Source organism: Myotis lucifugus, unplaced genomic scaffold, assembly GCF_000147115.1.
Source record: "Myotis lucifugus unplaced genomic scaffold, Myoluc2.0 scaffold_386, whole genome shotgun sequence".
NCBI classification, from domain to species: domain Eukaryota; kingdom Metazoa; phylum Chordata; class Mammalia; order Chiroptera; family Vespertilionidae; genus Myotis; species Myotis lucifugus.
Genome location: NW_005871434.1, coordinates 367,106 through 393,765, shown reverse-complemented (window position 1 = coordinate 393,765; position 26,660 = coordinate 367,106). Strand labels below are relative to the sequence as shown.

At 42.3% G+C, this 26,660-nt stretch overlaps 1 protein-coding gene across 4 annotated transcripts in view; it reads right to left on the bottom strand.

The window, feature by feature from the left end:
• LOC102433718 (zinc finger protein 454) overlaps positions 1-18,588 on the bottom strand; it is a 48,346-nt gene extending 29,758 nt beyond the window's left edge. The window contains exons 1-5 of one of the 4 annotated variants that reach the window (XM_023743364.1): positions 18,199-18,588; positions 17,288-17,387; positions 15,888-16,014; positions 15,412-15,501; positions 6,215-6,279 (exon numbers count right to left, since the gene is read on the bottom strand). In XM_023743364.1, coding sequence (XP_023599132.1) covers positions 6,239-6,279; positions 15,412-15,501; positions 15,888-16,014; positions 17,288-17,320 — 291 coding nt within the window. In that variant the 5' untranslated portion in view covers positions 17,321-17,387; positions 18,199-18,588 and the 3' untranslated portion in view covers positions 6,215-6,238. Of the gene's footprint in view, positions 1-6,214; positions 6,280-15,411; positions 15,502-15,887; positions 16,015-17,287; positions 17,388-18,198 lie in introns of those variants that run through there. The other 3 variants (XM_006101901.3, XM_023743362.1, XM_023743363.1) reach the window with 3 other exon arrangements.
• Between the last annotated feature and the right edge of the window lie 8,072 nt (positions 18,589-26,660).

Below are 26,660 nucleotides of genomic sequence, written 5' to 3'. Positions count from 1 at the left end.
GCACCCAATACAGGAGCACCCAAATACATAAAACAACTTCTGGAAGATATCAAGGGAGAGATCGATAGCAATACAGTCATAGTAGGGGGACTTTAATACCCCACTGACACCACTGGATAAATCCTCTAAACAAAAAATCAGCAAAGAAACAGCAATCCTAAATGACTCACTAGATCAGATGGACTTAATTGACATCTTCAGAATATTTCACCCCAAAGCTACAGAATATACATTCTTCTCCAGTGCACATGGGACATTTTCAAAGATAGACCATATATTAGGACACAGGCAAAGTCTCCTCAAATTCAAGAGAATAGAAATCATAACAAGCATCTTCTCAGATAACAATGGCATAAAATTAGAAATCAACTACAATAAAAACATTGAAAAAAAATCAAACACTTGGAGGCTAAATAGCATGCTATTAAGCAATGACTGGGTTACCAGAGAGATCAAAGAAGAAATAAAAAGCATACTGGAAACAAATGACAATGAAAACACAACAATCCAAAATCTATGGGACACAATGAAAGCAGTCCTGAGAGGGAAGTTCATAGCTCTACAGGCCTACCTCAAAAAACAAGAAAAACTGGCAATAAATGATCTAACCCTACAAACTCAAAGAGTTAGAAAGAGAGCAACAAGAAAAGCCCACAGTATCCAGAAGGAAGGAAATAATAAAGATCAGAGCAGAAGTAAACAACATAGCGACCAAAAAAACAATACAAAAGATCAATGAAACCAAGAGCTGGTTCTTTGAAAGGATTAACAAGATTGATGAACCTCTAGCCAGGCTCACCAAGAAACAAAGAGAGAGGACCCAAATAAACAAAATCAGAAATGAAAGAGGTGAAGTAACAACTCACCCTACTGATATACAAAGGATTGTCAAAAAATACTACGAACAACTCTACTCCAACAAACTGGACAACCTCAACGAAATGGACACATTCCTAGAAAAATACAAGCTTCCAAAACTCAATCAGGAAGAATAAAAAAACCTGAATAGGCCAATAACTACTGATGAAATTGAAACAGTAATCAAAAAGCTTCCAGCAAACAAAAGCTCTGGACCAGATGGCTTCACAGGGGAGTTTTACCGAACATTCAAATAAGAACTAAAGCCAATCCTTCTCAAACTATTCCAAAAAATTCAAGAGGAAGGCACACTTCCAAGCTCTTTCTATGAAGCCACCATTACCCTAATCCCAAAACCAGATAAAGACACCACAAAGAAAGAGAATTACAGGCCAATATCCCTGATGAAGATAGATGCTAAAATCCTCAACAAAATTCTAACAAACCGGATCCAGCATTACATTAGAAAGATCATACACCATGACCAAGTGGGATTTATTCCAGGAATGCAAGGCTGGTACAATATCCGTAAATCAATAAACGTGATACATCACATAAACAAGTTGAGAGACAAAAATCACATAATCATATCGATTGATGCAGAAAAGGCATTTGACAAAGTCCAACACCCTTTTCTGATAAAAACAATCAGCAAAGTGGGAATAGAGGGATCATACCTCAACATAATAAAAGCCTTATATGACAAACCTACAGCCAACATCATACTCAATGGGCAAAAACTAAACTCATTTCCCTTAAGAACAGGAACAAGACAGGGATGCCCACTTTCACCACTCCTATTTGACATAGTACTGGAAGTGCTAGCCAAAGCGATCAGACAAGAAGAAGAAATAAAAGGCATCCAAATTGGAAAAGAAGAAGTAAAATTGTCATTATTCACAGATGACATGATACTGTACTTAGAAAACCCTAAAGACTCCATCAAAAAATTATTAGATGTAATAAATGAATTTGGCAATGTAGCAGGATACAAAATTAATGACAAGAAATCTATGGCATTTTTATACGCCAATAGTGAACTTACAGAAAGAGAAATTAAAAAAACAATCCCATTTACCATTGCACCAAAAAAAAATTAAGATACCTAGGAATAAACTTAACCAAGGAGGTAAAAGACCTCTACCCAGAATACTACAGGACATTGAAAAAAGAGATAGAGGAAGACATAAACAGATGGAAGAACATACCATGTTCATGGATTGGTAGAATCAACATCATCAAAATGTCCATACTACCCAAAGCAATCTATAGATTCAATGCACTCCCCATTAAAATACCAACAGCATATTTCACAGATCTAGAAAGAATGCTCCAAAAATTCATCTGGAATTAAAAAAAAACAAAAACAAAAAACACCCCGAATAGCTGCTGCGATCCTGAGAAAGAAGAACAAAGTAGGAGGGATCTCAATACCAGATATCAAGCTGTATTACAAAGCCACTGTTCTCAAAACTGCCTGGTACTGGCACAAGAACAGACATATAGACCAATGGAATAGAATAGAGAACCCAGAAATCGACCCAAACCACTATGCTCAATTAATATTTGACAAAGGAGGCAAGAACATACAATGGAGTCAAGACAGTCTCTTCAATAAATGGTGCTGGAAAATTTGGTCAGACACATGCAAAAAAATGAAACTAGACCACCAACTTACACCATACACAAAAATAAACTCAAAATGGATAAAGGACTTAAACGTAAGATGGGAAACCATAAGATTATTAGAGGAATCCACAGGTAGCAAAATCTCAGATATATGCCGAAGGCATTTCTTCACTGACACAGCTCCTAGGGCAATGGAAACTAAAGGGAAAATAAACAAATGGGACTATATCAAAATAAAAGGCTTCTGCACAGCAAAAGAAACCATCAACAAAACAACAAGAAAACCCACTGCATGGGAGAACATATTTGCCAATGATATCTCCGATAAAGGTTTAATCTCCAACATTTATAGGGAACTCATACAACTTAACAAAAGGAAGATAAACAATCCAATCAAGAAATGGGCAACGGACCTAAATAGACACTTTTTGAAAGAGGACATACATAAGGCTGAGAGACATATGAAAACATGCTCAAAGTCACTAATCATCCGAGAGATGCAAATCAAAACGACAATGAGGTACCATCTCACACCTATCAGAATGGTTATCATCAACAAATCAACAAATGACAAATGCTGGCGAGGATGTGGAGAAAAAAGAACCCTCGTTCAATGCTGGTGGGAGTGCAAACTGGTGCATTCCCACCACTGTGGAGAACAGTATGGAGTTTCCTCAAAAAACTAAAAATGGAACTTCCATTTGACCCAGTGATCCCACTTCTAGGAATATATCCCAAGAAACCAGAAACACCAATCAGAAAGGATATATGCATCCCTATGTTCATAGCAGCACAATTTACAATAGCTAAGATTTGGAATCAGCCTAAGTGCCCATCAGCAGATGAGTGGATTAAAAAACTGTGGTACATCTATAAAATGGAATACTATGCAGCTGTAAAAAGGAAGGAACTCCTACCATTTGCAACAGCATGGATGGAGCTGGAGAGCATTATGCTAAGTGAAATAAGTCAGTCAGAGAAAGATAAATATCACATGCTCTCACTCATTTGTGAATTATAATGAACAACGTAAACCGATGAACAAAAACAGATGTAGAGACAGAGAAGCATCGATCAGATGCTCAAAACTCAGAGGGAAAGCAGGGGAGGGTGGGGGTGAGGGGGAGAGATCAACCAAAGGACTTGTATGCATGCATACAAGCATAAGTGATGGATGTGGACAACAGGGGGTGAGGGTGAGGGCAGGATTGGGGGGATGAGGGGACAATGGGGGAATAAGGACACATTTGTAATATCTTATTCAATAAAGGGGAAAAAAGAATATTTATCTTTTTAATGTTTTAGGTTACAGGACAACACTCATTTAATTGTTAATGTAGAAGGGAGTCACATGCACCCTGGTTTTACCACTTGAAGATGAACTGGTGAGGAGGACTGGAATCTCCGAAACTGGGAGCACTCAGAGTCAGCTCTCCCTGGGCCCAGGTCACTTCAGTGTGATTGAACTAAGGATCTACAGCCCTAGCTGCATTGGCCCACATAAAATAAAATAAATAAAAGGTATGGTTTTAAATTATATAACTCTAGGATTTCAAGCAAGGCATGCAAGTGTCTTATACAATGTAGTCAAGAGGCCACCCCCAGGGAGGGACAAGAAACTAACCCAATTTATTTCCAAATCAAAAGTTTCAAGAATTGTACATCAGGTACATCCAGGAGTGGAGAGAGGAAGTAGATAAAGGAAGGAGGTTCATGGTCAAATTGCAAAGCCTTTAGGCCCCAGATCCCTTCCTCAACTCAGAGAAGCTAGGGATGTTCCTCTTCTGACTCCACAAATGATCAGAGGCACTGCCTTGCCAGAGAAAATTACAAACTAATATTACTCATGAATCTTGATGCAAAAATTCTTAAAATGTTAGCACATTAAATCTAGCACTATCTAAAAAATATAATATATCAACACTAACTTGGATTTATTCCAGGAATGCCAATTTAATTTGACATTTTAAAACCAATCAATGTAATTCACTATATCAATCACAACATCATCTTAAGAATTCAGAAAAGGATTGGACTTTTAAATATTCAGTATCTGTTTATGGTAAAAACTCCCATTAAACCAGGAATAGTTATAAACTCCCTTAACCTGATAAAGAGCACCTATTAAAACCTCAGGAGTGAAAGACTGAAATTTTCCACCTGAAACAGGGAACAAGCTGCTCTCATAGCAGCTGCTTGGCACTGCACTGGAGTAGCAGGTCCAGAAACCCCAGGACCTTGCATACATTGCTGTGGGAATGCAAAATGGACCTGTCACTTTGATAACAGTTCCACAATTTATTATAAAGCTAAATACACATTTAGTATAAAACCCAGCAACCCTACTTCTAGACATTTATCTCAATCAAAACATATGGCCAGAAAAAGCATAGGAACTAAAAATATGCCCACCCAAAAACTCGTATCAGAATGTTCAGAGAAACTTCAGGCAAATACTGAAAACAACCCAAATGTTCGTTAATGAATGGATAGACAAATTAGTTGTCCAGCCACACACAACAGGATGCTACTCAGCAAAGCAAGGGACTATGACATATGAAACCGTAAGGATAAGTCTCAAAGATATTATATTAAGTAAAAGAAGTCAGACGCAAAAGAGTACATGCCACGTAATTCAATTTGCAGGAGATCCTGGAAACATAAATTGCCATGGAAACAGATCAGTGGCAGCCAGGAAAGTAACTACAAAGAGGTAAAGGAATTTTTAGGGGTGACTGGAATGTTATTTTTCTTGATTTGTGATGGTTACACAACTGTATGATTGTCTGATCAAATATTACACTTTAAACTGGTTAAGTTTATTGCATGTGTATTATACTTTAATGAAGCTGATTAAAAATATTTTTAAAACTTCAATAGGAGAACTGGAGGATAAAATTAAAAATTCTGTCAAAAAGTAGAACAAAAAAGCATAAAGATGAAAATTTTAATAAAAATAAAATTAGAAGACCAGTCCAGGAGGTATTGGGCATTCCATGAAGATAAGAAAAAACTGAAGGTGGAAATCAAACAATAATAGAAGAAAATGTCTCCTACTATAATTAAAGAACCAAAGGGTAGGCATTTTATTTTTTCAAGGGACAGTAACATATTGTTTATTGATTTAAACTGGGAACAATTCAATAAATTCTGAGTGCATATTAGGTACAATGCTAATAAAAGTCCATAAAAATGGATTAGCTCAACAAAAGAATAGTGTCCAACAACAGAGTGTGAATTAAAACATTCCTTTGAGAATAAAAATATTTGCACTGTCTTTGAATTCTAAGTTCTCTAATAACATCAAGTCTAATGCCAAACGATTTCCAACCAAATACCTAGAAATCTGACAGTGGTAAAGAATGAATAGAGACTTTAACCATACCATTACACACACACACACACACACACACACACACACACACACAATTTACAGAAAAACCCATCAGCTAAAATATAAATGTGCTGTTCTTTTTTAAAAAAGTATAAACTGTCAACATGAATCTGGAAGAATTAAGGTATAAGATAATAACGAAAAAGTTCACTTAAATTTTATTGAATGTTTAGAGGCATTTTTAAAAATGTACTGTTAAAACCAATAGGGGTAAGTAAGTTCAACTTCTGGTCATGGTGGATGACTGGTCACACAAAATGCAAAGGGCAGGCATTTTAGATGGAAAGGCCTCACCAAACACTCAACCAAAGGCTCATGGATGCCCAATGGATAAAAACAGAACCACGCCAGGGTATATCACTTGGAAACTTCAGAACACTGGTGTAAAGCAGGAACTCCTGCAAGGTTTTGAAGAAGAAGAAAAGTCACAACTGATGAAGATTTAGAATGATTTTGTATTTCGCACGAGCAGCCTGTAATCCAGAAACAATGGAGCAATGTCTTCAAAATTCTGAAGGAAAAGATTTCCAGTGCTGAATTCTATGTAGTCAAACGACCCAGAAAGTGTCAGGGCAGAAAATAGACATTTACAGACATGATAGGCTATAAAAAAAATAAACTCTTTCTTAGGAAGCTATTAAAAGATGTATGCCACCAAAGAAGGGAGCAAACTAAGCAGGAAGATGACAGGAGACATGCAGCCAGGAGTGAGGGGCTTCACAGGAAGACAAGAGCTAGGCACCAGCCACTCTAGAATGGAGCAGGTCACACGTTCCAGAAAAGGCTTTTCCAGGAAAATGAAGCTGTCACATTGTCTGATGAATCTGAAAGTCTTGAGACAAGATTCAGACAACTGGAGAAGGGCTGAGATTAAATTAAATTAAATGGAGCTATGAGCCAATGAATGCTGGGAATAAGATTGTCAAGCAAAAGTTGTCATAATTCACTACATGGATCAGTTTTGTGAATAGTTCTTAAGGATGTAAACACTGATTATTATTCAGATCAAAAGGATTCTACAGCTCTACTGAGAACACAGGGAATGAAAGGCTAGATGACTAGTTGGGGCAGTGAGTTTCATCCTCACTTTTTATAGAAAGAATTCAATAAAAAATGTCTAGACCTAGCTGGTTTGGCTCAGTGGATAGAGCATTGGCCTGTGGACTGAAGGGTCCCAGGTTTGATTCCAGTCAAGGGCACATGCCCAGGGTTGTGGACTTGATCCCCAATAGGGGGCGTGCAGGAGGCAGCCAATCGATTCTCTCTCATCATTGATGTTTCTAGCTCTCTCTCCCTCTCCCTTTCTCTTTGAAATCAATATAAATATATTTTTAAATAAATAAATAATGTCTAAAACTGAAAAGTTAAAGATGTAGTAATACAAACATGTTACTTGGAGACATGAAAACAAATAGATCAAATACTCAACTAAAAGAAGAGAAAGTGGAAGAGAGGGGACAAGGGGCCACTGTTTTTCATAATAAACATTGTAGTTTCATTAAACTAAATGCATGTACTCAATCCTGGCCAGGAAGCTTAGGTGGTTAGAGCATTGTCCTGATACACCAAGATTGTGGGTTTGATCCCCGGTCAGGGCACATACAAGAATCAACCAATGAATGCATACATAAGTGGAACAACAAATCAATGTTTCTCTCTCTCTCTCTCTCTCTCTCTCTCTCTCTCTCTCTCTCTCAAAGTATATAAACTTTAAATGAATGTATTACTTCGAGAAAATTTAAGTCTACAAATAAAAAAGAACAGAATAAACTCCAAAATGTCAAAGGAAAGAAATAATGAAAAGCAAAAATTAATGAACTGGGAACCAAGATGGCAGAGCAGGTAAACACCGGTATCACTGCCTCCCACAACCACATCAAAATTACAACTAAAATACAGAACAACCATCATTCAAACTGCCTGGAATCTGGCTGAATGGAAGTCCTACAACCAGAGAAGTAAAGAAGAAAGCACACTGAGACTAGTAGGAGGAGCGGAGGCATGGAACGGGCTAGTCCAACACCTTTGTGTGGCATTTTTTTTCAATCGGGAGGGATATCTAGGCTGCAGAGGCCTCCCTTGAAAAACAAGAGGTCCCAGTATCATACCAGCCCAGGGTTCCAGAGCTGGGAAGAGAAGTCCCCATAACTTCAGGGATTGTGGTTAAGTGACACAGAGACTGCTGGAGACCCAGCAGTTCCTCTTAAAGGGCTGGTGTAGGAACTTACATGGTCCTGCTTCCTCTGAGCTCTGGCACCAGGCAGCAGCTTTAGGGTATCCTGGGACATACTGGGAGGAACTAGATTGTCTGGCATCAGGGCAGGGACTCAAGGGCAGCTTTCTGACAGACGGGGGTGCTCACAAGGGGTCATTGTTCCTGTGCTGGAACCTCCCCCATCCCAGAGCTGACTGGCAGCCATATCTGAGTTTTTATCAGCATGAACCACATTGTTTGCTCTGCCTTGGTGATTTCCTGAGACTCTGCTCTATTCAATTTGCAACCTAAACCAAGCTATTTGCAGCGGCTTTTCCATATGAATGCCCTGTCGCAGCTCAGGCATCAGAATTTTCTAATATCTCTCATATAAGCAGCAGCTGGTGTCAGTGTGCCCAATATCTATCAATAAGAGGCCCAAGACCTGGCACTAGCACCAATCTGCCTTGTTTCACAGCTGGGCCTTGCCTGGGGACTTCCAAGCCCAATACAAATAGCAGCCATCTGCAGATCTCTTTGTAGCTCCTGCTAGGTGACCCCAGGCAGTGGCTAACTTTGTACCTCCCAGGAGGCTCCAAGCCAGTGCACCTTGTGGACAGCTTCAGACCATACCAGATTACAACTCTACACATCCACAAGCAACACACTCAAGGACCAGACTCAGCGATCACCAAAGCCTCACTAAAGCAAGTCCTGCTCCATAGGGGTGTTTCCTGCATAGCAGCTCTTCCACTGTAGTTACAGCTGGTCCTCTCAGCTAATTGGTCTGGAGGTCAATTCCTCCCAGTGACACCAATAGCAATGAAGGCTCAACTATAACAAGACTGTACACACAGCCCACACATGGGTGCACCTAGAAGGCCCAGCTGAGGTGACTGGGAAGGCTGAGCCACTGGGTCCTACCAGACACCTATTACACAAGGCCACTCTACTAAGCCCGGAAGACATAGCAGTTCTACCTAATACATAGAAACAAACACAGGGAAGCAGCCAAAATGGGGAGACAAAGAAAGAAACATGTCACAAATGAAAGAAATGGAAGCAAGCAAACTACTGGATACAGAGTTCAAAACAATGGTTATAAAGTTGCTCAAGGATCTTAATGAGCTTCAAGGGAGTTAATGAGAGTTTCAAGGGACTTAGCGAGACAAGAACCTTAGTGAGAATTTCAAAGACATGAAAAAGGACCAATCAGAAATTAAGCCTACACTAACTGAAATACAGAATAATTTACTGGGATTCAACAGTAGAGTATAGGATTCTGAGAATCAAATCAACAACTTGGAATATGGGGAAGCAAAAAACACCCAATCAGAATAGCAAAAAGAAAAATGAATTAAAAAAATAAGAAGATAGTGTAAGGAGCCTCTGGGACAACTTCAAGCGTACCAATATTCACATTATGAGGGTACCAGAAAAAGAAGAGAGCAAGATATTGAAAACCTATTTGAAGAAATCATGACAGAAAACTCCCCATACCTGGTAAAAGAAATAGACTTACAAGCCCAGGAAGTACAAAGAGTCCCAAACAAGAGGAACCCAAAAAGACCCACACCAAGACACATCATAATTCAAATGCCAAGAGTTAAAGACAAAGAGAGAATCTTAAAAGCAGCAAGAGAAAAGCAGTTAGTTACCTACAAGGGAGTGCCCATATAACTGTCAGCTGATTTCTCAACAGAAACTTTGCAGGCCAGAAGGGAGTGGCAAGAAATATTCAAGGTGATGAATAGCAAAGAACCTACAACCAAGATTACTCTACCCAGAAAAGTTATCATTTAGAATTCAAGGTCAGATAAAAAGCTTCATGGACAAGAAAAAGCTAAAGAAGTTCATCACCATCAAACCAGTATTCCATGAAATGTTGAAGGGTATTCTTTAAGAAGAGGAAGAAAAAGAAGGAAAAAAAAGATAAAAAATATGAACAATAAAATGGCAATGAATACATATCTAGCAACAAATCTAAAAAATAGAATCAGAGGCATAGAAACATGGAACAGACTGACCAATCTCAGAGGAAAGGTGAGTGGAAGGAGCAGGAAGAGATTAACCAAAGATCTCATATGCACAGGCCTGAGGCAGTGCTGGAACCAAGTGAAAGGGGTATTGGAGGGGGAGGAAGGGGACATCTATAATGCTCTCTACAATAAAGATTTAAATTAAAAAAACAAATATTAATGAACTAGATCAATATAAAATAGAAAGGATTAGCTAAGTCAAGCATTTATTCATTAAAAAGTCTACTAAAAAAGCAAACCTCAGATAAGACTTATACAGAAAAAAGACAAAAGTAAATATTAGAAATTTATGCTTTCACTCAACAACTACATACTGGGACCTGGTGTCCTGGGGACACAAGATCAAACAAGACCAAATCATTCCCTCATGGATCCGGATGCAGAAAGGATTATTTAAACAGGACACAGAAAAATAAATAGATCATAAAGATAAAGACTGATCTATTCTTGTTCATTAATGAAGAATTTATGTTAATAAAGAGAAAAGATAAGTTATAGACTGAAATACATATTAACTAATAAAGTATTAGATTCCTGAATATATACAAAACTCCCAGAAATTAGTAAAAAAAAATAATAGAAAATTGGGCAAAGAACATAAATATGTAAGTTATAGGAAACAAATAATCAACATATAAAAAGATATTCAACTTTGCCAGCAAACAAGGAAATGTAATTTATTACCACAATGAGATACCATTTCTCAAGAATGGAACTAGGAGAATTTTTTAAAGGTCTGAAAGTTCCGGAGAGCATCATGCTAAGTGAAATAAGCCAGTCAGAGAAAGATAAATATCACATGATCTCACTCATTTGTGGAATATAATGAACAACATAAACTGATGAACAACATAAACATGAGTAGGCTCAAAGTTTAGGGTGTCCAGGCAATGCACAAATAAGAAGTGCTGGGGAGAAACCAAGATGGCGGCATAGGTAAACACCGGAAATTGCTGCCTCCCACAACAACTTCAAAAATACAACGAAAAGACAAAACAGACATCATCCAGAACTACAGGAAGTCTGGCTGAGTGGAAATTCTACAACTAGAAGGAAAGAGAAAAGCACTGAGACTCAGAGGAGGTGCGGAAGTAAAGTGCAGAGGTACGGAGGCTAGAGCGTGTGCGCGGAAAGGGGCTGGTACCTGAGGACGTGGCTGTCTTTTTGAATTGGGAGGGAGTCACAAGCTCCCGACTGCTCTGAACTCTGGTTCCGGGAAGTCTCTGGGGACCCAGGGCTCATAAGGGGAGAAACTGGACTGTCTGGCAGCAGGCAGAACTCGGAACTTGAGGGAGGCTTTCCCTCAGAGGTGCTTGCAGCAATTACGGGGACACTGAGACACGCGGCCCCTTATGGCAGGGCTGAGGAACAACCATAGCTGCTTGCTCAGCCCTGTTGATTCCTAGACCCCGCCCCACCCAGGCTGCAGCAGAGGCTTTTGCATATGAATGCCCTGGCCTTTTGCAACCTGAAAATTACCTAACAAATTGCAGCTGGGCCAGACAGACCCAGAACTTCCAAGAGAAGGCCCAAGGCCCCACAGCAGCTTGCATTGCTTCACAGCTGGGCCTCACCTGGGCACCTCCAAACCCCAAAAAAGGAAGGGGAACCTGCAGATCTCTTCGTAGCTCCTGCTGGGTATCCTCAGGCAGAGGCTAAAATAGCACCTCCTTAGATCCAAGAGCCAGTGTACCCAGTGGTCAGAGTGGGACCATCCAGATTACAACTCCTCGGATCCATAAGGGACACACTCAGGGGGCAGACTCAGTGAGCACCAAAGCCCCACAGAAACAAGTCTTGCCCCAGAAGGGTGTCTTCAGCACAGAAGTTCTCCCACTGCAGACACAGCTGATTCTCACTGCCAATTGGCCTGGAGATCAATTCCTCCCAGTGATACCTACAACAATCAAAGCATAACTACAACAAGACTGTGCACAAAGCCCACAAGGGGGTGCACCAAGAGTGTCCACCTCAGGTAACTGGGGAGGCTGAGCCACTGGGCCCTATAGGACACCTAGCACAGAAAGCCACTCTATCAACACAGGGAAGCAGCCAAAATGCAGAGACAAAGAAACAGGTCACAAATGACAGAAATGGAGGAAAGAAAACGACTGGATATAGAGTTCAAAACCACGTTTATAAAGTTTTTCAAGAATTTTCTGGAAACTGCCGATAAATTTAGTGAGACCCTGGAGGATATGAAAAAAGACCAACTAGAAATTAAGCATACACTGACTGAAATAAAGAATAATATACAGAGAACCAACAGCAGACAAGAGGATCCCAAGAATCAAGTCAAAGATTTGAAACACGAAGAAACAAAAAATACCCAACCGAAAAAGCAAAAAGAAAAAAGAATCCAAAAATATGAAGATAGTGTAAGGAGCCTCTGGGACAACTTCAAGCGTACCAACATCAGAATTATAGGGGTGCCAGAAGAAGAGAAAGGAAGATATTGAAAACCTATTTGAAGAAATAATGACAGAAAACTTCCCCTACCTGGGGAAAGAAAAATACTTACAAGTCCAGGAAGCGCAGAGAACCCCAAATAAAAGGAATCCAAAGAGGACCACACCAAGACACATCATAATTAAAATGCCAAGAGCAAAAGACAAAGAGAGAATCTTAAAAGCAGCAAGAGAAAGAGACTCAATTACCTACAAGGGAGTACCCATACGACTGTCAGCTGATTTCTCAACAGAAACCATGCAGGCCAGAAGAGAGTGGCAAGAAATATTCAAAGTGATGAATAGCAAGAACCTACAACCAAGATTACTTTATCCAGCAAAGCTATCATTCAGAATTGAAGGTCAGATAAAGAGCTTCACAGATAAGCAAAAGCTAAAGGAGTTCACCACCACCAAACCAGCATTATATGAAATGCTGAAAGGTATTCTTTAAGAAGAGGAAGAAGAAAAAGGAACTCTTACCATTTGCCACAGCATGGATGGAACTAGAGAGCATTATACTAAGTGAAATAAGCCAGTCAGAGAAGGATAAATATCACATGATCTCACTCATTTGTGGAATATAATGAACAACATAAACTGGTGAACAAGGACTGATCCAGAGACGGAGAGGCATTGATTGGACTGTCGGGCCTTGGAGGGAAGGTAGGGGAGGGTGGGGGTAAGGGGGAAAGATCAACCAAAGGATTTACATGCAAGCATATAGGTCTAACCAATGGACACGGACAACGGGGGGGTGAGGGCATGAGCGGGGGGGGGGGTGAGGGAGTAACGTGGGGATAAGGACACATATGTAATATCTTAATCAATAAAAAATATATTTAAATAAGTAAATAAATAAATAAATAAAAATAAAAATAAATTAAAAAAAAGAAGTGCTAGATCTGAGGGCTGTGAAAGGCATCTGGGAAGAAATGAATCACAACCACCAGGTTTTTCAAGTCATTCCCACACCTGACTATAGAGTCCCTTATCGGCATCAAAGTCCTTCTTCATGTTCATGTTCCCCGCACACCAGTGCAAAAGAGCTAGTGTTAGTGACGAGTAAATGGAAGAATGCATTCATGATACTGGAGTGGTAGGACAGTGAATGAATTTGTATAATCCCCCCCTTGTCTGTAATAACAATGTTTGTTTAATACAGAATGAAATATTAAGATGCCTTATTTGTTTGTAATAAAACATACAAATTCAGAATGCTATTGGGGTAAAAAATGTTTTTGATAACTGTTTTGGAGTTCATACATTTAAATTCCATAAGAGATTGTGTCCTAGACATTATAGGTATATAGTTTTTTAACGTAAGATATAAATTCCTGCCTACTACTGTGAAACATCAGTAAGGTTTTCAAATATATATATATATATATATATATAGAGAGAGAGAGAGAGAGAGAGAGAGAGAGAGGGGAGAGAGAGATGTAATATGCAAATTAGGTTGGGACGCCCGCCCTAATGGGTCACAACCAGACAGGAGGAGGTTGCGTGCACAGGTGAGGCCCTGAGCGGAGACAGAGATAGGGGGGCCAAAGCAGACACGGACAGGGACATGGGGGCCAGCCCGAGCCGCCGCGGCCCAGAGCAGGCTGAGAGAGGAGAGAGCGAGCCTGCCTGCAGCTTCCTTGGCCGATCGCAGGACCAGAGAGGAAAGGGCGGGCCGCCGGCAGCCTCTCTGGCTCATCGCAGGCCCTGAGAGGAAAGGGCGGCCAGCCCACAGCCTCCCAGGCCGATCGCAGGCCAAAAGAGGAAAGGGCTCCCGGACTTGAGAGGGGGCAGGGTGGGCTGAGGGAACACCCCGCCAGTACACGAATTTCATGCACCGGGCCTCTAGAGTGTGTGTGTGTGTGTGTGTGTGTGTGTGTGTGTGTGTGTGTGTATTTTATAGCCTGCAAGTGTGATAGTAAAAGTGAAATGTTGTAATGTAGTACTGGATAAGGCAATAAGCTCTCTAGAACAGCGGTCACCAACCTTTCAGACCTCACAGACCACCAGTAGTCCATGGACCACTGGTTGGCGACTGCTGCTCCAAAGGTTTCCTTAAACCAGCAGTTGCCAACCTTTCTGACCTCACAGACCACCAGTGGTCCGCGGACCACCAGTTGGCAACCGCTGCTTTAGCACATTCAGGGGTAGGAGAGGCACCCCTGTTCCTGCTCTTAAGCTACCAGATCCAATGGGCTCCTCAAGACAAGTAACAACCACTAAACTATCATGTTCTCTGTATCCCTAAGCAACAAGTCTATGCCACCCACCCAGATGCCACGCATTTGGATGCTGGATGTGAGTGATACAGCAGAGTATAATTTAATTAGTGCGCTACTGCAGAAGGTGGAAAGTAACTGAATGCTGGCTGAATACATGTACATGTATCTGGACAAACAGGAAAGCAGTTGAAGAAATGTGCAATGTTTAGTTAGAAGAGTAGCCTCAGGATGAGCATGGTTACTGGTCCATAACTATGAAGAAGCCACCCTACTGTGTGTGACCCAGCGTGGCTCCTCCTCACTGGAGAAGTAGGAACAGAATCTGCACTGTCAAGTGTTGAATGGGACAATGGAACCTGGTGGGGGAGCTGCCCAGATTACATGTGAGGTGTTTTCCAAACCAGAGATGATTAATCTATACCAGATAGGGAGAGAAGAAAAATCCCAGAGAGGAGGATTTAGGGAAGCACAAATGGCCAAAAGAAAGGAGTGACATATGCATGCAGGGACAAAGGTGACAAAAAGTATTGAGGTGAACAAAAGGGAGAAGATGCTCATTTCTAGGTCCACAAGCCTGTCGCATTTGCTGAGTTTCTCTCCATGCCTCCCACACACAGGGTCTTACCCAGACAGAAGCCTCGGGAGGTGTCTTCTGGTGTCCATTCTTCCCCTTTTCCAAGCTGGGCAAACAGATCTGGTTTGGGTCCTAAGAGCCCTGTTTTTAAGGGGGGAAAAAATGGACCACATCTGTTCCTGCTATAGAAAAATCATTGCAAGGAAGAGATCTGGTCCTCAGAACTTGCTGGAAAAGGTGATTGATGGGAAGGTCCAAGATAGAGATGAGTTCCCAGAGGACAAAAAGATGGCTCAGGTCTGATACACAACCTATGCCCATGCCCTTCTCTCTGCCAAAGGGAGGGAGGATTCAACCCCCACTCACTCTATGCTCCAAAAGAATGCTGTGTCTGGGACACCAAGGTAGGCATGTCATAGACTTAAAAATAACATCTTCAATCAGCCCATGCCAGCTCTGTGCTACCAGTTTAAGGTCCCAAGAGATGTCCACATGTTAAGGTAAGCCTTCAGAGGCTCCCCACTTACCCAGTGAGACCAGGTGGCTGTAGTTCTCCAGCATCACATCCCTGTACAAGGCCCTCTGAGCAGGGCTCAGCTGTGCCCACTCATCCTGGGTGAAGAGCACGGCCACATCCTTGAAGGTCACTGATTCCTGTAACAACAAGCCCATCCCTGTTGACTGGCAGCTACCCCTTCACATGGCAAACCAATTAAGGCAGGGTGTAAACACAAGATAATTGCATAACACCAACAATGAGTTTGAGAAAATGGTCATGGAAGAGAAATACCCCAGTGCACTGGCACCATGGAGACCAGTTGCACAGAAAAAGTGGTGCATCAGATGGGTCCTAAAGGACAACTCAGAAACTAGGAGCTGCTCATCCCTTGCAATGATTTCTACCACAGATTCCTACCCTAGACAGGCTTAAATGTGAAGGAGTTAGAACAATTTTACCAAACTCATTGGAATTTATACACTCAAATGAATGCTATCTCCCTCATAGTGTAGTCCATATCCTTATTCTCTAGAGGTTGGCTCTGCTCAAAGCCTTTTAGTAAATTATTAAAATTGAAAGCATAATCTTTTTTAAAATTTTTATGATTATAGTTGACATACAATATTACATAGTAATTAGACATTTATATAACTTATGAAGTGATTCCCCCCGTAAGTTTAGTACTTACCTGGCACCATACATAGTTATTACAATACTAGAGGCCTGGTGCATGAAATTCATGCACTGGCGGGGGGGGGGGGGGGGGGTTTTTTAACCCAGGCTGGACTTTTTTCGAATTGGGACCCCTCTCTGGACCCCAGCAGTCAGACATCCCTCTCACAATCTGGGACTGCTGGCTCCCAACCGCTCGCCTGCCTGCCAGCCTGATTGCCCCTAACCACTCTGCCTGCCTGCCTGATCACCCCTTAACCACTCCCCTGCCAGCCTGATCACCCCCTAACCACTCGCCTGCCAGCCTGATCTACGCCTACCTGCTCCCCTGCCATCCTGATCGCCCCCAACTGCCCTCCCCTGCCGACCCGATCACCCCCACCTCCTCAAGAAAGTGTTCCCATCTCTCCTCTCAACTCCTGCCTTAAGCACTGCTTTTATCACTTTAGATCCCTAATCTTACTTGCTAGTAGAAAGAGTGCAGGTTTCTATTTTGGACCAACCTGGATTCCAGTTCCAGTTGTCACTTTTGTGACCTTTAACAAGTTCTTTAGCTTGGATGACACCCACTAGGATGAGCCTGACATGGTGGGGGAGGGAGAATGTAGTGACTGCATCAGTCCTCTGAATGAGACTGGACTGGGAGAAAAACCTCTGGTCAGGGAAAAGAAACATGCCCACACTCTCCAAACCTCTACATTCAAATCTAATGCAATTCAGTGTGTGGAAGAGTGCTCCACAACAACCCCCACTCACCTGGACCATGTTTGGCAGGTGCCTGAAAGCCATTTCTTCTCTAATGAGCTCTTTTAGGAACAAGCAGAGTAGGACTCCTCAGGCAGAAACTTCTACACACCTGTTATGAGAAGAGGATTGCATCAGAAGAAAGCACACAGTGGTCCAGGGTGAGGCTGTGAACATTCACATCCTGGGAGCCCTCCAATTCTTAGTCCCTATTTGCTCCCAATTCTCTCTCCTTCTGAGAGCATTTCTGCTGGTCCCCACAATAAGAGGAATCACTCACCATTCTGCTACCCCCGCACACACATTTCCCCTAGCATCCCCCTTCCATATCATAAATACATTGACTTCTCTTTGCAGAAAGCACTCTCCAGACCCAGCTCTCACGCTTTCTACCCGCTCCCAGGCCTTTGCCCTTAAGTTACTCCGAGAGGTCTCTCTAAAGAAGCCTTTCCTCGCTGGACAGCTGCCTACTTCTGGGAGTGGAGTGAGGAAGTGCAGGAGAGTCGACTTCTTTCTCCTCCAAAAGGAAGCAAAGAAGGGTAGATCTCCTCCCCTCCCCCCCCCTCCCACCCCCTTCATTGTTGAGGCTCTCAAGCCAAGCACTTCCCTGACCTCAGGCCTGTCCTCTTCCGGGGCCCAGTTTGGGTCACCTGGCGTGAAAGGTAGATAAGCAGGTATTTGGGGAAAATGGGGGAGGCAGCAAGTGGAAGAGGGTTAGGAATCTTCACACAACCCTTCGCCCTCTGCTCTGCTGCCCTCTCGGATGGCTCCACATATAGTGTCACAACCCCATCCGGAGCACCATCTGCCCGCTGGGCGTAATCGGGCTTCCCGGGGTCGGCTCTAAGATGCACGCCAGAAGCCCTGCCCGCGTCCTCCTGAGGGCACTCGCAGATTCGAGCCCGAAATCCAAGAACCCATACCTGGTCGTCCCTTTTCTCTTTGGAATCAAACTTAGCCATACATCCTGGGAAGTTTGCGGCATCACATCGGCGTCCTCCAGAACGGAGCATGACCCGGGCTTTCATCTCCGTTCTTCTCCCCGGACGCAACCACGCACGGCCACTCCAGCTCTCCAAACGAGGCTCTGACTACGGTGCCTGGTTACCCTGGGTTGCCGAGGAGACCCTGCCAGCAGTGAGAGATCTCCATCGCCACTTCGCCGCAGAACAAAGAGCTGGAGTCTGCAGCCTGGGTCTGAACTGCGCTTGCGCATTGCCCTGGGAACCGCAGGGACGAATCTCCCCAAATTCGAAGGCTGAGCCGTTCTGTTCCCCAGGCCACTTCCCATCTGGCAAATCCACCGCGGCGCACGGAAGAAAATATTGCGCTCCCAAGCAGACAGCCCCCTACTTCCTACCTCCCCTCCGCCCGCTCCCCGTCCCCCCTGTGCCAGGTCCCGAGGCTTTCTACACTGAAACTACATTTCCCAGAGGCCTCGGCGGGGCGTCGCCGGTCCAGTTTGCAGATAACTCCCCGCGTGCTCACTGGGAGTTGCGGCTTTGATTCCGCTCTGGTCAGATTGGGACTCGGTCTCTGCCTTGAAACACGCCCAAGCTAGAGGCTAGCGATAAGTTGGGATAAGGCAGGTCAGTCTGGTGGAGCGGCGCCAGGTCCGCTGAGGAGTGCGGCTCAGGAACGGTCCCGGAGGACGGAGTAGCCGAAAGGCGCGCGCCAGACCAAAGACCGAGACTGTGCATCGGCCTGGACGCAACCGACACTGACAGTGTGGCCGGCTGTCGGGCCTGGAGTGGTTCGGCGAGAAATGGGATGCGGAGGCGGGAGGACGAGGGCCGAAGGATGGCAGATGAGTGAGGAGGCTGCCGCGGAGGTTCGGGACCTGGGCGGTGGCGTCGGGCACGGTGCCTGGGAAGCATAGAGCAGGTGGAAGAGTTGGCTCTTGGCGATTTATCTGGATTTTCAGGAAGATGAGAGGGTTTCAATTTTGTAGGTGGTGAAAAATTCAAGTATGTGACCTGAGGTTTGTCAGGGAACTAACCCGTTGGCTACCTCTTAGGGAGCAGTATCAGTGACTTTCATGTGACACTACAGCATTGTTTGGGGTTTTATTGAAGGTTTCTATAGATACCTACTTGGAGCACTTATGTGTGAGGCATTGTTCTAGGGGCTGAAAACCCTGCACTTATTCAGGTGTAATTCTATTCGGGGAGGAAGTCAATAAACAAAATATCAGATACTGATGACAGTGAAGCTGGGTTAAGTTTCAGAGTGTGACAGAGGTTCGGGATTATTTTAAGTAGCGTTTTAGGAAGTTCTCAGAAAATATTGAGCAGACACTGGAATACAGTGGGGGAGGAAATCATGTGACTCTCTGGGGGGAAACCCTCTAAGTCGGAGGGAACAGGCATGCTGTCCAGAGAAGGGTACCTGGTTGAGTTTGAGGCTTAGAAGTCCAGTATGACTGGAGAGAGCCTGGTGAACAAGGGAGAGGGGGAGATGAGTTCAAAGGGTAACTAGAACCCTTGAAGACGATTGCAGGACTTAATCTGTGTGTGATGGGAAACCATTACAGGTGTTTGAGCAAAATAGTGACATGGCTGAGCATACTTGGACAGAATCACTGGTCAGTTGTGTGGAGAACACACTATGGTGGGGCTAGAAGGAATACAGGGAAACCAGTTAGTAAGCTATTACAGCAGGCTGGGGCGGAACTGACTCCCAGTTTTATAAACCTTTTTACAAGGTATGTTTTGAGAGCATAGTCATTCTAAGATAATTAAGGTTTCTGGACGCCATGCTATGGAGTTTGGATATTATTGTTTTCAGGTACATGAGGGTGATAACATTTGTTGGGTACTAACTACACGCTGGACACTTTCATAAGCACTTTACATTACTTACCTAATGCAACCTACTAGTAAAGCTGTGAGGTTTGCACTATTAACAAATGAGAAAAGGGAGGCACCAAGGTTAAGTGCCTTGCCCAAGGTGTCATGTCTAATGCATGGAACCAGGAGTGCTGCACCTGTTGATAGAGGAAAGGTACAAAGTCCTCATTACTTGTTGCCCGAGATGGCTGAGAACTGACATACAGGGTCTAAGACTTCCAAAACTCCTGAAAAAGTAGTGAAACCTCCATTTATCTGGGTCATGTGTCCTGGTGCTCCCTCCATGGGTTAATATTTTATTGACTTTGAGTTACCACATCCATCTTAGGCTTCAATAACTTCATTCTTCTTCTTCCCCTTATCCTGTGCCTTCCTTTTGAGCCTTTAATGTGCTGCTGTCTTAATCACTTTCTTCTATTTTCTACCCATTTCTTCACTGCCTTTCCTCCCATCTACTTGTATTCTTGAGATGGAATGAGGTATAAGAAAAATAGGTGAAGGGAAAGGAGGAAACTGGGTGAAATGAAGAAAAATTTAAAATCTCAGTTTCTGAAGATACAGTTTAGTGTTCCGTTCCTCCTTTGTCTTTGATGTTCGAACTCCATGAATTAAAACTGCCCAAAGTCCAAACACTGAGAATCCACAGGGAACCTCTTCCATTGTCACCCACAAACATCTGCACCCATCACTGATTACCACCTCTTCCAGTGGAAAGTGTCCTTCCCAGTGAAAAAGACTCCTGCATCCTTTACCTGTGCTCCAAATCTTATTTTCCCACTTTGAGATGCACATCCCCTCCTTTATGCACCTTTAGAGTCTCCACACCTCTTTCATTATTTTTAAAAATATGAAATTGATTTCAGAGAAGGGAGAGGAAGAGAAAGATAAAGACATCAATGATGACGGAGAATCATTGATCAGCTGCCTCCTGCACACCCCCTACTGGGGATTGAGCCTGCAACTCAGGCATGTGCCACGATCGGAATTAAACCCTGACCTTCTAGTTCATAGGTCGATGCTCAACCACTGAGCCACACCGGCTGGACTCCACAGCTCTTTTAGGAGATAAACATGCTCAATTCTTCTACCTTAAGTCATACAAACACATTTTCAGCAGATTGTGGGCTAAGTCAACACCTTTATCAAACCACCTTTTCTTTGTCTACCTACTATAGAGGCTCCAAGAGCAAATGCTTATTTTCTCAGTCTCCTTTGCTATTAGTCTCCATGTAACACAGCTGCGGTCAAGGAGATGTAAGCAGTAGTCTGCTGAAGGGTGTCTGGGAAAACCTTTTCTGATAAAAGGTAGTGATGTTGCTAGTGCTACACACTCCATTTCTTCTTGCATTGAATGCAGATATTTTACCTGAAGCTGTGGCAGCCATGTGCCCATGATGGAAAAGCCATGAAACTCAAGGCATTGAATTATTTTGTCTCTGAACAATCCCACCCAACTCCAGATTTATTATATGAGGAAATAAATCCCTACTTGCTCGTAAGCCATTGTTAACTGGGCTTTCTATTGATGTAGCCAAAAGCTCTTCTGATAGAGGTTCTTTCAACCCCAATCTCCCTCTAGTTATCTTTCTAAACTCCTTTTCTAGTCAAGCTACTAAGTCCTTTTCAACCTTTAACTCACTCTTTAACCTACTAAAATTTACATAGATTATCAACCAAACTAAGGGCAATATTTATATTTTTATCTTACTTTAACCCTCTGTAGCATTTGAAAATATTAACTACTAGAGGCCCAGTGCATGAAAACTTATGCACTGGAGGGGGAGTCCCTCAGCCCGGCCTGCTCCCTCTCACAGTCCGGGAGCCCTTAGGGGTGGGAGGCGACCCGGCGATCAGGGGAAGGCGACGCCCCCATCACACCTCTGCTGCTGCCACTGCCAGCAGCACAAGCCTCAGCTGGCCCTGGTTACCTGAGCCTCGGGTGGCCCTGGGCGGCTGGGAAGCCACCATCCAAGGCTTGCCTGTGCCTCCGGCTGGCCCTGGGCAGCTGGGCAGTCGCCATTCGAGGCTTGCCTGCACGTCAGGCTGGCCCTTGGGGGCTGAGGGGACTGGGGGACTCTGGAGGCAGGCACCCCAGTAGGGCTGAGGGGACTGGGCGCCTCCATTTTGTGGCTGTGGGTGCCACCATCTTTGAGGGCATGGCAGTCAATTAGCATATTCTCTCCTTATTGGCTGTGGGCATTGCCATCTTTGAGGGTGTGGAAATTAGCATATGCCCTCCTTATTGGCTGTGGGCACCGCTGTCTTTGAGGGTGGGGTAGTCAATTAGCATATTCCCTCCTTATTGGCTGTGGGTTCCACCATTTTTGAGGGCAGAGCAGTCAATTAGCATATTCCCTCCTTATTGGCTGTGAGCAACGCCATCTTTAAGGGCAGGGCAGTCAATTAGCATATTCCATCCTTATTCGCTGTGGGCGCCGCCATCTTTGCGATGGCATGAGGGTCAATTAGCATATTCCCTCTTTATTAGATAGGATTTCTATCCCTACATTAAAGTTCTCCTTTTACTTCTGTTCCACAATGTTCTCCTGATTTTTCTGTTTTTTGTGTTTCTCTTAACTGTTGTTTCCAAAGTATGTTCCAAGACCTCCAGTGGATGCCTAAAACAATAAGTTGTACTGAACTATATATATATATATAGATAGACAGATAGATAGATAGATAAATAGATAGGTATATAGATACACACACACACTATGTTTTTTCCCATAAATACATACTTAAGATAAAGTTTAATTTACAAATTAGATACAGTAAAAGATTAACAGTAACTATTGAGAACAATTTTAACAAGATACTGTAATAAGTTACATGAACGTGGTCTCTCAAAATATCTCATTGTACTGTACTCAGCCTTCTTGTGATGACGTGACATGATACAGTGGCTATGTGATGAGATCACAAAGAAGTGAGGTAGCATGGGAATTCAGCATGCTACTCAGAATGGTGCGCAATTTAAAACATGAATTGTGGGGGTTCTTTTGGAATTTTCCATTTAATATTTTTGGATCCAAGGTTGACTGTGGGTAACAAACTGTGAAAAGCAAAACCATGAATTGGGGCTTGGGGAACTATTATATTCCCAGAGAACCCTCTAATCAATGCCCTACTACTTAGTGTATAGTCTATTATGTATCTTCACTTGGATATCCACATACTCATCAAAATGCCCCCAGACTGAACTCATCATTGCCCCACAAATTGGTCAACTTTTTATTTTTAGTTATGGCATCCCTATACATCCAAATAAATTCAAGCATTCACATTTAATCAGTTACCACATTATCTAGATCAGTGGTTCTCAACCTTGGCTGCACATTAGAATCACCTGGGAATCTTTTTAAAATCCTGATTTCTGGGCCTCACCCTCGGAAATTCTGTTTCTTTGTTACTAATGTTGTGGCCCCACCCCATAAAAAAGAAACAGAATTTCTGGAGGATGTGGCCCAGAAATCAGGATTTTAAAAGATTCCCAGGTGATTCTAATGTGCAGCCAAGATTGAGAACCACTGATATAGATTCTGTCTCATTTTTGCCTGAATTCTTCCTCTCCCATCTCACTGTCACTTTCTCAGTTTAAACCTTGGAAAACAAGAATGTATCATATTTATTTTGATTTTCTAATCATGCCTAACACATGTTTATAGCACGTATTAAATGTGTGTGAAATAAAATTGTCTTTACTATAGGTCTATAAAATCTCCATGATTGTTTTGCATATGTTTGAATTACAAAGATTTTGTTAATGTGAGATTTTTATTTCTATTAGTGTTCAGCCTAGCTTCCTTTTCACTCGATTGTCAGTATGATACAAAGATATGTATTTGAGTCCTAGGAAAAGACTATAAGTTATATTATTTTCTAAGTAATTAGCTTATTTAACAACAATTTAATGACTGTTAATTGAGGACTCAAAACAGCATACCATTGCATTAAGATTTGTACAATTATTCCATCACCTGTTTGCAACCAGCCTATGTTTAGAGGAGAAAATAATGCAAGGAGAAGGGGGTAGGCATGGGAGAATAATAGGATTTGGTAGAGATAGAGAATTTTAACTCACAACATCCAGAGAAACCAGACTGCAAAATAGTAGCATCTAATAACATACATAACGTGGTAAAAGATTAAGGATGTCCCAACATTCATTATATTTACAGGTTTGTTGCTTTATAGAGCTAAAAGGGATCCTGGAGATCTTCTAAATCCAAAATCCCTCATTTATCAAATAAGGGCACTGTGACCTGGTGAAAGTTGGTGACTTGTCCAAGTTAGTGACAGATCAGAGTACATACCAGGCCTTTGGGCTGTCCAGTTAAGCACTCTCACATATTCTCTCCGATGTGAAATCTCTGACATCCAAAGGAGAATCTGCAGTATGACACGACAGAACTTATCTTCAGCATGAATCCTCATTGTTTAGAATATCAGCTACTTAAGCCTTCGGATGCAAAGTTTTACTTTCTAATTCAATCAAGATTTTCCACTTTTATATGATTCCTCTGCAGTGGTCTGTATCATCGGATATGGTATAATATACTTCAACTAAAAGATTCCTAAAATCATTACATTTATTGGTTTCTACATGACATGATATATCAGATTATCACTAAAGAGTTCATCATAACGAGCCCAGTGAAAATTTTCCTCATGTATGAGTTCTCTGATGCCGTGTAAGGTTTGTACTCCGACTAAAGGCTTTCCCACATTCACTACACCGATAGGGTTTCTCTCCTGTATGAGTTCTCTGGTGCACTACAAGGGATGAATTCTTAATGAAGGCTTTCCCACACTGATCACATTCATAGGGTTTCTCACCAGTATGAATTCTTTGATGCTCAATAAGGTATGCACTCTGGCTGAAGGCCTTTCCACATTCATTGCATTCATAAGGTTTCTCTCCAGTGTGAATAACCCGATGTACAGTAAGCGATGATCGTCCAGTAAAATGCTTTCCACAAATGATGCACTCATAAGGCTTCTCTCCAGTATGAATCCTCCGATGCTGAGTAAGAGATGAATTCTTACTGAAAGCTTTTCCACACTGATTACATTCAAAAGGTTTTACTCCAGAATGAAGTCTCTGATGTTCTATAAGGTATGTACTTTGGCTAAAGGATTTCCCACATTTGTTACATTTGTAGGGTTTTTCTCCAGTGTGATTTCGTTGATGCAGGGTAAGAGTTGAGCTCTTACTGAAGGCTTTTCCACATTCACTACACTCATAGGGTTTCTCTCCTGTATGACTTCTCTGATGTACAATAAGGTGCATACTTTGACTGAAAGACTTCCCACATTCATTACATTCATAGGGTTTTTCTCCTGTGTGAGTTCTTTGATGCACTGTGAGATTCATACTTTGGGTAAAAGCTTTCCCACATTCATTACATTTGTAGGGTTTCTCACCAGTATGAATCCTTTCATGTTGAATAAGGGATGAATTCTTTCGGAAAGCTTTTCCACACTCTTTACACTGATAGGGTTTTTCTCCAGTATGAGTTCTTTGATGAACAGTAAGGTTCATGCTTTGACTGAAGGTTTTGCCACATTCATTACATTTGTAGGGTTTCTCTCCAGTATGAATTCTTTGATGTACAGTAAGAGAGGAACGTTCAGTGAAGTGCTTCCCACATACATTGCACTTATAGGGCTTCTCCCCAGTATGAATCCTCTGGTGCTTAAGAAGGGATGAGCTCTGGCTGAAGGCTTTCCTGCATTCATTACATTCATACATTTTCTTCCCTACAAACATTCTTTGAATCTTAATTAATTCAGAATTTTGTTTATCTTTTCCATGTGAATTCTGATAACAGGGCCTTTTTCCCATAGGAGTACTTTGTTGTATATCAATGATTGAACCCTGATTGGAACATCTTTCAAATTCATTACCTCTACATACCCTCCTCTCCGTGAGATTTCCCTTATGGGTAACTGCCACTTGACCCAGATGTCTATCCTGGTTTTTCTGTTGGCCCTCTAACCAATTATCAGGTTCCCAGGTTTCCCTTAAAGAAGAATGCCAGAGACTTTCCTTTTCCATTATTACCCAATAGGATAAATCTTCAGTAATGATGGGCTCTGGAGTTGACTCTTTGGATTCAAGTCTTGCCTCCCAGTCTGTAAAAAATAAAAAATTCAAATGCACATTGGTTTCTATGTTGGAAGACTGAAAACTGTATAAAGTGGGAATGAGAATAAAATTGAGAATACATGGCACATTTGGAGAGCTTTTAAAGATGTCCCTACAATTAGGAAGAGAATTGGAAAGAAAGGAAAAAACAGCAAACCAGTCCACAAATATGAGAACTAGAAACAGGGTAAGCAGAGAAAAGAGTGAGCCTATGCAGAAGGGATAGACATTGAAGTCACTGACCACTAGACAAGGCTAAATAATGAAGATGGAACTAAAGGAAAATATACAGAAGACCGGGGATTGCAAGAGGAAGATCAGAAAGCCCTGCCATGTTGTACCAACTGTTCTTACCGGCCATTTCTTCCTACCTATAATTCTAATACTA